At 51.3% G+C, this 10,493-nt stretch overlaps 1 protein-coding gene across 1 annotated transcript; it reads right to left on the reverse strand.

Annotated features, from left to right (window-relative positions):
• Positions 1-5,619: 5,619 nt before the first annotated feature.
• Positions 5,620-8,309, reverse strand: LOC147413235 (cyclin-dependent kinase 4 inhibitor B-like). The gene is made up of 2 exons (XM_086479978.1): positions 8,085-8,309; positions 5,620-5,928 (listed from the first exon to the last, which is right to left on the reverse strand). The coding sequence occupies exons 1-2, from the start codon at positions 8,226-8,228 to the stop codon at positions 5,620-5,622; spliced, it is 453 nt and encodes a 150-aa protein (XP_086336104.1). The 5' UTR covers positions 8,229-8,309.
• Between the last annotated feature and the right edge of the window lie 2,184 nt (positions 8,310-10,493).

The raw sequence follows: 10,493 nt of genomic DNA on the forward strand, positions 1-10,493 counted from the left end.
TGCCTTATGGTCTCAGTGGCAATACCAGAAAACAAAATGTTTTAAATTCATGTGGAATAAACCTGAGTGGAATACAGAAGTTTCTCCATTTTTTAATTAGCATCATCTGTTTTCCATGGCTATGTAGGCTGGGATCTTCAAGAAATTGCTGTTGACTGACAGGAAATGCAGAAGTAACTTCTGCATATAATTTTTGTGAACCAGCTTGCTGGACTAGTCTGTTTGTAGGATGATCTTTTTGGATGCATACACCTCTCATTTCCTGATATCTTGTCTTAGGGCATGCATTCCTCATACAATCAGGTTCCTTGTGTGTATTTATTTAGCATGAAATTCTTTAGCTTGACATTTGAAGAAACAGTTTGCCTTACTACCAGAACAGATCTGCATGAACATTTACTGAAAACAACCACAGAAGGAGCATATATGCAATTGAAGTACATTCCTAAATCATAATAGCTTGTGTACTTCTATACAGCTTTAGAAAAGAAATGGATGATACAAATCTGTAGACTATATTGATGTCCACAGTGTTGAATAACATTGCTTAAAAGAACAATATGAGTTAAAAAAAAACAGTGGTCTCTATGAACACCTTCAAAAGAGGAAAAAAAAAAAAAGTTTGGGCACAATGTTCAATTGCCTAATTTAGCAACATATGGAACCAAGAATAATGCTTGTAGGGAGTGACACATACCTTAGAGGACATGTGAAGTCTGTCCAGTTGTTTGGTTTCCTACAATATGATTCCCTCCAAGGAGGAAGGCATTTGATCTCATGGAAATCTTTTAATTTGACCTTAGAATCTGTGTTTTCTTAATTAGTGCTTCCTAGGAAGCAGCTTTTGCATGGGCTTTTATCCACTGTGTAGAAAGGTTCTGAAATATGTTTTATTTGTTTTCATACCACACTGAAATATTTAGAATCATTCTTTTGTATCTACCTGAAAATAAGTCAGTAAGGTAAGACAGTAGGAGGAAGGTGATGGCAAGACTTGCTTTCCCCATAAAGTGCATGTGAGGAGCATGATAGAATCAGCTCCGTCCATGGACCCAGTCCATATTTGATACAAATTCTCCACTCTGTGGTATTATTAGTACCTTGGCTTGGCTCTCAATTCCTTCTCTGGCCCTTAGTCTGCTTGGGGCCTAAGGTGAAAACAGATGTAAAAAACCCATAAAGCTAGCGGTGTTCAAATGCTTGATCTCCAGAGGGCAAGGAATGCCCTCTCTCCCATGATTTCCACCAAACAGGGTCCACTGTCTACTTGTGAGTGCCACCACTCTTCAGCCATGTACATTGGATGTCTGCAAGGATGAGCTTTGTTTGAGAAGCCAAACAAAACCATTGACCTGGGTTGGCATGCCCATTGTGCATCCTTTCAGGCTTAGGCAGACTCTGCCATGTTTGTCTCCATTTCTCCAGGCACCACTTCCCTGAGCTGGACCTGCCTCTTTTCCCCCTCTTCAAGACACCCTGTGCCTCTGCCCCATCCTCCTAGCTCTCAACACACCTCTTTTCTTACCGTTTTATCCAGTCTGTGCTGTCAACCACCAGCACCATGTAGAGAAAAAGATGCCTATCTTGGGACTTTCCCAACCTGGGAGATCAAAGTCTTATGTTCTATAGATTACCACTCTCACCTCTTCAAGTAGCAATGCCTTTGTTGAGAAATCACATGTAGGAGGCTGCTTCCTGAGAAGAGTGACTGCATCAATGGCAGCATGAGCTACCTAGTTCGGTGGTAGGAAGTAGGCTATTTCTAATACCATGAGCTTGGATGATGCTGTGAGCTGAAGTCTAAATTTAGTCTTGTCCCCTTGGTTCCTTTGTGGAAACCCTCTCCCTGTTTGCACAGCCCCTGGTTGTAGTAGCAGGTTCAAACAGGGCTTCTCACACCTAACCTTCGGTCCTGAGCTTATACTCACCACCAGGTCTAGTGGCAAACATCTGTGTACCTTTCTGTGAGGCAGCCTGAAGCCTTTAGTTGCAAGGTTCTTGGTTTTCAACTCATAAGGACCACCTCTCATTTCACTTCCCCTTCTTGGGCTTTCTCCAGCACAGAAACACTTTCTTAATGAGTGTTTCTACCAAAAGCATGCGGATACTTATGAGTATATGGTAACAAAGACAGAAAAATGTGGATAAATTTCTCCTCTGGTTTCTTTTCCACAGAGAAAGAGTGTTCTGTCTTAATTTCTGTTCATCCAGTTTCTTAACTTATTCCTACCTCTTTCCCTGTAAGTTGGAAAAGAAAAAAAAAAAAAAAAAAAAAAAAGAGAAAAGGGGAAAAAAATAAAGAAATGGTGAATTACTTCAGTGAGTGTCAGATTAGGGTTGATTGAGACCTAAATAAAAACAAATAATCTAGAACCACTAGGTATATCATCCCTCATCTTTACTGCTAGGAGTGAGTGCCCCACCAGAACACTTGTAAGACATGAATGTCTTCAGACATCCTCTCTCCAGCACCAGGTCCTGTGGCTTACCTGTCCCATCTTCAAACTTGTCTTCTATGAGAGCTCTGAGCATTTTCATTTTCCTCCCGAGATTCACAGTGTTTGAGGCTTATTTTCTATGAAAGTAGGCAGTGAGGTTAATGTATTTCCACACCTTTGGCCCAAGCAAGGTCAGGTGATGACTTTCTTCCCTGAAACATTTTTTGTTTTTCACTTCTGTGAAGCTTTTACAGACTGTGAACTTGATACGTAAAGACTGTGGACCCTTAGGCACAATAAATTTAGGTGAATTTAAAGGGGGTGGTGCCTGTTGTAAAGCTTGAGAGTCATGTTCTCAAAAAGTAGGTTTTCAGAATGTGTAATAGAAAACACTTTCTTTTCCTGAGTGCTGTTACACCTGAAGGTATTTTTATTCAATATAAAAGCCTGATGGCGGGCACCACAACGGAAAGTATCTAGTCGAATAATTTAGATGCTGATGTTCACACACCAGCAATTGAAGTGTGCTTTGTAACACATGGTGCTGATGGCTCCTAGTCCAAAGAGTAAACATTTATGGCAGAAAGAAAAGCAGCATAAAGCTGCTGCCTCAATGTGAGGAACCTGTCTTTTAAAAGACTTATTATAGAGACAAAAAAATGTGAATTTTTTTTTTCACAGAGGTTGGGCTGCACACTTGGAGGGAAAATCTTTTTCTATACTTTCCTGAAAAATGTGAGTTCTTCCTTTCTTTTCCTGTTCGTGGTGGCAGCAGTAAAGGAGAGTCGCTCAGTCCGGTGAATGCCTTGTCCATTCAGGCACTTGCCGCACATACACCACCTGCAACATCACCGGGCGTAACTCCATCCCAAAACCTCTTCATCTTCTTCCCTTCGCGTGACTTCCCAAGGAAGATTTGGGCTTCGGCAGCTCCGGGGCCAAAGCCCCTGGGAAAGCCACGCTTTTTTGGCACGGCTTTCCCAGGTGGGGAGAGGCTGCGTGGAAACCCCGTGGGCACCCCGGTGTGAATGCCCCTCCGCCTGCCGTGTTTCTGAAGAGACTCCCCGGGGCTCTGGCCCTCCTTCCCACGGGGAAGTAGGGGCCTTCGGGGGGCGGCCTGCGGGCAGGGCGGCGGGCAGCGAGGGCCGGGGCGTAGCGGGCAGGGATGCTCCGCGCCGCGCCCTCGGGTGTCCGCTGGCAGCTTGAACCGAGGGGACGATCACACCTGCCCTCAGGCCCAAGCATCGCGAGGCTGAGCTGGGCTCCTGCCTCCATGCAAGTCGGGGGAGAAAAACACATTCGTCCCACCCGCCCTGTCCCCGCCCCAGACGGATGTACTGACCCCTCTCCCGCCGGCGGCCCAACGCCCTCTGGGGCGGGAATTGCTCTCGATTTGGCCCCCAAAGCGCTCGGAAATTGCTTCTTTTTTTGAGGAGAGAGTAATTTCCTCCCCCCCTTTTATTTTAAAGAAATGAGCAGCAGAAAGCCGTTCCCTGATAAACTAGGGGCGAAACGAGGGGGCACTGGAGAGCTCCTCCCGGCCTCGTGATCTGTGCCCGGAGCGAAGTGCAGGCTCCTCAGCACGGGCAACGAAAATACCAACATATCTGCGGATATCGTAAAAAAAAATAGCCTTCAACCGCAGTATGTGCCCGTGGTGCCCTAGTCTGTTGCCATCGGTTTTTTAACCGGGAAAGAGAAAAATTTTACGCTTTTAAAGAGATCGTAAAGTTATGCAAATGTACCAATTGCAGTTGAGCTTTCCTCTTGCTCTGTAAACATTGTTTTAAATAAGGAAATTAACGAGTTTCATGTATGTTTTTAACTCAAGAGTGTGTGTGAGTGAATAATACACAGCTGCGTATAAACCCTGTGTATCCTACCTGCGTGAACGTGTTGTGTGCATGTATACGTATTTATGCACAGACACAAAAAAAATGTAAGCAGCGAACAAAGTCGAGATAAATAAGCCCAACACTGAGTAGTGCTGCGTGCAGGACCGTTTAATAGTTGAACACAATGATTTTTTTCTTTTTAAGCCAACCTCTCCCGTATTTTGCTGTTGAATAATAACAATTATTTCATCACACAGAAGTGGCACGAATATTGGGCAGACGATTGAAATCACGTGGGAAAAGCAGAGGCAATGCGTATGAAGAGATTCAGATTGATAACCAGGCTCAGTATTTGTTGTTGTTTCCAAATATCTAGTTTAGAGACCCGGGAAACTGTCTTAAAAACGCCGAGCTCGCTGCCCGTGTCTTCTGAATCAACGGGGTATCTCGAAATGTTAAAACCACGTAGAAACTAAACGATTGCTGATTCGTTTCTCACATGGATAGCCTTCCCTGAATACATCTATACAAAATACTTGTGGTAGATCCCAAATCGTAATCCCGATCAGTGTTAAATATTTTAAGACTTTCTAAATTGAGCGGGATGATGAGGGGAGAAGATCTGAAGATTAATTAAATTTGTAAACGGGATGGCTAAGGTGTTCATTATTTCGGAGCGCTATATAAAAGAATCTTCAGGTACTACTAAAATGCAAAGCTCTCCGGGATTATGCGATAATGAGTACCGTCGTGAATAAGACAAGTATCTGATGGAGATCGAGGCAGTGACTTGCAGGGCAGTGAGCAAGCCGCTAAGGGAAACGGAGCGTTCTCACTCCTCTAAACCACATCAACTTAACAATAAATGGAGGGGGAGAACGATTAATTTTTTTTCTTTTTTTTTTTTTTTTTTTTCTTTACCGTGGAGCACCGGCGAACCGTTTGCTGCTTGTCTTCCGCCGGCCGGAGAGCCTGCGGGGAGGCAGGACCAGGAGGGCTCCCCGCGGCCGTGTTTGGGTTCTTTTCTTAGAAAATTCAGCAGCACGCGTCGCCTCGCAGAAGCAGGACACGGAGCGCCTGGGGCGCACGGGAGGACCTCTGGGGCAGAGGGACAGGGAAGACCCTCCCCGGCAGCCGGGCTCCCGGGAGCACCGCCAGCCGTGCGCACACGCTGGGTCCCGCGACGGCGGGGGGACCCGCCGCAGAGACGCGCGCGGGGGACGAGAGGAGAGGATCTCGGCGGGGGGAGGCGGCGGGCGGCTGCCGCCGGGGCTTCGGGCGCTGCGGCGGGCGGCGGGGAACGGCGGCGGACAGCGGGCGGGCCGGGGGGCGCGGCCGGGGCTGGGTCAGCGCGCAGCCCCCTCCGCGGCCGGCCCGGCTCCCGGGGCGGCGGCGGGGAGGGGCGGCAGGTGCCGCAGGTAGCGGCCCACCGGCCCGTGCGGGCCCCCCGCCGCCACGTCGAGAGGGAGGCGGCCGCGGCCGTCGGGCAGGTCGAGGCGCGCCCCGGCGCGGTGCAGCGCCACCAGCGTCTCCAGGAAGCCGGCGCGGGCCGCGTCGTGGGCCGGGAAGCAGCCGGTGCGCGGGTCCGGGCGGTTGGGGTCGGCCCCGCGCTGCAGCAGCAGCTCGGCCACCCGCGGGCTGCCCAGCATCATCACCTGCGGGGAGAGACAGCGTCAGCGCCGCCGGGCCCCGCGGCCGCCGGGAGCCGGGGGGGCGGCGGGGCCGGGGCGCCTCCCGGGCGTTGTTTTCCTGTGCCAGCTATTCAGAGCTGTGACCTGCATAAATGCATGTGGCTGCGCTCGGTGAGTCTTATGGGTCCCTTCCAACTTGGAACGTTCTAGTATTCTATGGCGAATTAAAATATCGGCTATGGTGCGTGTGATTTCCAGACCGGGTACTGCGTATCCCTCCGTTCTGTTCCACATTTTGTAGCATTTACGTACACTGTGGTATATATGGTACTTGTGGCGGGTGCGTGTGTGTGTATATATACATATATATATACACACACACACACACGCACGTATCTATGTACACATACATACATATTCATGTGCGCGTATATACACACAATAATTATGCTATTTTTACGGACCATCTACATGTACCATTCATAAACGGGGGGGGGGGGGGGGGGGGGGGGGGGGCGCGATATGCACATTGTGTACGCCGTGACAGCCCTGAGGAGCATTAAGCCTCCTGCCACTCGGACGCGTTACTGGTTTAGGAAGGCACAGCGCAGCCGACAGTACGGCAAGCATGGTTGGGCAAGGCAGGTGGGTGTGACGGCCCTGGCAGTGGTTCGGCTCTTTTTGGTGCCCGGTGTGGATTTCCCCCGTCCTGAGTTCTGGACCGAGCCGTTTCTCTCTCTCTCAGCTGTGGATAAACCTGTGCTTCTTCTCCCAGGAGCAGGGAAAGCTGCTGAGGGGCCATGGGTAGTGCACAAAACTGTCCTGACGAGCCCTAATGCCACTCAGCAGCTGATCCAAAAGCAGAAACTGCTGGCAAGGTCTGATCATGCACGATTGAACAAAATCAAAACAAAAACAGCAAGCAAACAAACGAAAGAAAATTACACTTGGAGTTTTACTTCCTGCATTCTGCCGGTAATTTTCAATGGAATTTTAACTTCCATAAATTGAGTCCTAACACCGCAGAAAATACCTTGAGACAACAGGTTTTCTCATTATTTTCTTTCTCGAGATAATTTGGTTATGGACCACAAATATTTGGTTTAATTTATAATAGAAGTGCGAAAATGTTTACAAATTTCACAATTTATAAATTTCTGTAGAGGGTAAATTTTTTTTAGAAAGATATAGAGAGCCCACATGCCAGAGTGGCAGCCATTTTGCGAAGTGTTGGTAAGGGAAACAGAACTCAGTCTCACTCTGAGACGAGGGGAGAGAAGAGAAAATTTACAGCAATTTGGAGACCCTTTTCATCTGGAATTTGAACCTACAACAGAAACAAAACGAATAATTTTCTCAGTGCCTTTCTCAGTAACTTGCTTCAGAAAAATAATTCCCTTTCCTTATAAAGTGCAAAGACCAAAATGGCTGTTCAGCTTAGCTGTTGATTCATTAAACATATGGCTTCAAATGACAACTCGAGAAAACATTTTCATGAAGCACACACTTACACTTTAAATCACGGTACATTAATCGTTCAATAGGCATAAAAAAATATCCAGCTTGAGAATGTTGATTAATACTACACAATTCTAGCTCTCAAAATGGGTGGAAAGCAACTCTACTACACATTGGTACTTATAATATCTACCAATGAATACCAGCACTATTGATGAACAGTGAATATTTAAAATTATACTAACAAGAGTGACGGCTATTAATATACACCTAGTTTCAATTTATAATTTCTACTGCCGTCTTCTGTGCCGTTCTTTCACATGAATACACTGGTAAGGGACCCCACTTCGATTTATTTGGGGGAAAAGACCCGTCAAGGCTATATTTAAAACAAACAAACAAACAAGAAAAGTTGATCGAAGCGCAGACAAATCCCTGAACCCATCTGGAAGCAGATTTTGCTGTCTCACTCCTCCTTTTGAGTACCACCTAGCACAATTCGTTTGCTGCCAGCGGTGCCCCTCTACACTCCATCTAGTATTTGCAGGAGGGCGAGGGTTCAGAAAAGCGCCCGCTTGTGTTCAGGCAGCTGCGGCTGGACTCCGGTTCCGATAATCACGATACAAGTTCATTCAAAACCCGAAATCCCTCCCCACTCCCCCGCCAGCGTGGCAGAGGACAGCTCCCCCCGCCCGTCACCCCCACCCCGCGGTGCTCCGTACCTGGAGCGGGGTCCTCCCAAAGGAATTGGTCCCGTTGGGATCCGCGCCCGCGTCCAGGAGCTTCCGCACCTCCTCGCGGTCCCCGCGGGCGGCGGCGCTGCACAGCCGGTCGCCGTAGCCGTCGCCCCGGGGGGACCCCTCCATCGCCCGCCGCCGACCCGACGCGCTCGGCCGCTCCTGGCTTTCCGTCTCCCCTGGCCGGGACCTCGCCCGCCGCGGCGCCGCAGCTCCTCCTCCCCGAGGGCAGCGGGCCCCCCCGCCCCAACCCCCCCCACCCCCGGGGCAGGCGGCCCCGAACCCCGGACACGGGCCTGCGTGCCCTCCCTGCGCACACCACGGGCGGGGCAGGGCGCTACAGCGTCCCCCCGCCCCCGGCGCCAAGCGGAGCCGCGGGGGGAGCGCCGGCTCGGCGGCTGCGGTAAAATCCGCACACCATCCCTGGGGGGCACGGGGGGGGTGGGCGGTGGGCTGCGGGGGGCACCACAGGGTGCCGGCAGCCTGCTCCGCAAGCTGAGAGCCGGGCGCAGCTCGGGACCCCCGCGGGGCAGCGCGGTTTCATACGCCGCCGAGAGCGCGGGGAGGCTCCCGCGGGGGCTGCCTCTCCCCGGGGGCACCGTCGGCGCGGGAGAAGGAAGGGCATGGGGGCTGCGGACCTGCGCGCCCACCCCTCCCTCCCTCCCCACATTGCGGGGTGGGGTGAGGGCGAGTGAGAGGGGCGCAGCCCCACCGGCAAGCGGCTTCTCCGGGCTGCCTGGGCTGGCGGCAGCTGCCCCGGCCCGGGCAGGTGGGACGCGCCCCGCGGTTATCTTGCGTGGGGCGGGCGGGGCCGGGGGGCGACATCAGAGCCTTCCCCAGGCGGAGGGGGACTCTTGTGCGAGGGATGGGTTTGGCTTGTGCCTCGGGAGGGGGGCCCTGCCCTGCCTCGAGACCTTCCGAGCGGTGGGTCTGGGGTCCGTCCCTCCGTCCCGGCGCCGGTCGGGAGCAGGCGGCCCGGATGAGGAAGAGAGCCGTGCCCGCAGGAAGTCTGCGATCCACCTAATGGCACTCGGCAGAAGAAGATCGCTTCACCCCGGCTCTGCGGGGGCCTCTCGCGGGCAGGAAAACCGCGGCGAGATAAGGGATAAGGTACGGCTCCAGCCCAGCAGCCAGAGGCTGGGCAGGGCCTCGCCTTGCCGCTCCGAAGGTCCCCAAAACACAAGCACCTGACTCCTCCCCTTGCTTTCCGCCCTCCCACTTATCCCTCCTGGAGAAAGCGGCTCCCCGCTGCGAGCCCCGGGGACGCCCGTGACACCCCCACCTCTGTCAAGAGACACCCCCCCCCGCCTCGCCCGCCCCGTCGAGGGCAGCGGGGATCGGTCCCAGCTCCTGCAGCACCCGTGGCTTGAAGGATTTATTCCTCCACCTCGAAGCTACGGGCAGACCTCGGTAGGAGGCAAGGCGAACGAGGGGGTTGAAGGCTCCTGCATTCGATGCGGAGAGCGAGGCGTTTCGGAGGCACCACCGAGGTCCGACAGTGAAGAGAGCAAATACAGAAAAAAGATGAAGTATTTTAAGTTTGGGGTTTGTTTTGGTTTGTTTTCCCCCAATGTCAGTTTCCTAATCTCCCCTTTTTCATTGCCGAAAACCGGTGCGACTGCCACAGAAGAGGAATCTGCCGTGCAGACGCACCTTTGTTCTCTTCTTGTTAACCTCTGCCCCGCTGCTCGGGCACACGAACAGCCCTGCGTGGCGAAAGGTGGAAAAGGGCGATTTTATGTCTACATGTGCCGACGGCATCCTTGGATGAGGAGAAATAAACACAAATTTATCCCTGTATAGGCAAAACAGAGGTTCACAGAAATTTCCTCATTTGCGGGCTTTCTGAGCCTCCCTCGCGAAGTTTCTGGGGAAAGTGGCGTTGCAAGAGCAGGGTGCGATACCTGCAGGAAGCCTGGGTGGGGTGGGACGCCCGCTCGGCAGGGACCTGCGGCGGGCTCCCACGCACCGTGGTTTTGCTGCAGCGCATGGTGCAGCGCCGACCCCAGGGATGGCGGGCGATTAAAAATAAATAAATAAATAAATAAATCAACAAAGTTTAAAAGTGGATTTTTAGAAAATTCGCAAAGTCGCAGAAATTAAGAGGAACGGATCCCCCACCCAACGGCAAAGTGCCCTCCAGCCCTTCGTGCATTGCCTGCCATTAATGATAGCCATGTAGAGATAAATCCAAGGAGAAAACCTCTTTGGTTACGTGTGTCAGTTGTCTTAAAATTTCAAATCAATAGTGAGGCGCAGTAGGGTTGCATACTATCGCTGGCTAGTCTTGCTTTCTGTGAAATTGTATTGATAGGGCATTTTATGCTTCTCTGTGTAAGTACACGCACACGTTTCTCTTTGTGAATATATAAGTATATAAAAATGTATACACTC

Source organism: Leptosomus discolor, chromosome Z, assembly GCF_034619465.1.
Source record: "Leptosomus discolor isolate bLepDis1 chromosome Z, bLepDis1.hap2, whole genome shotgun sequence".
Taxonomy (NCBI): domain Eukaryota; kingdom Metazoa; phylum Chordata; class Aves; order Leptosomiformes; family Leptosomidae; genus Leptosomus; species Leptosomus discolor.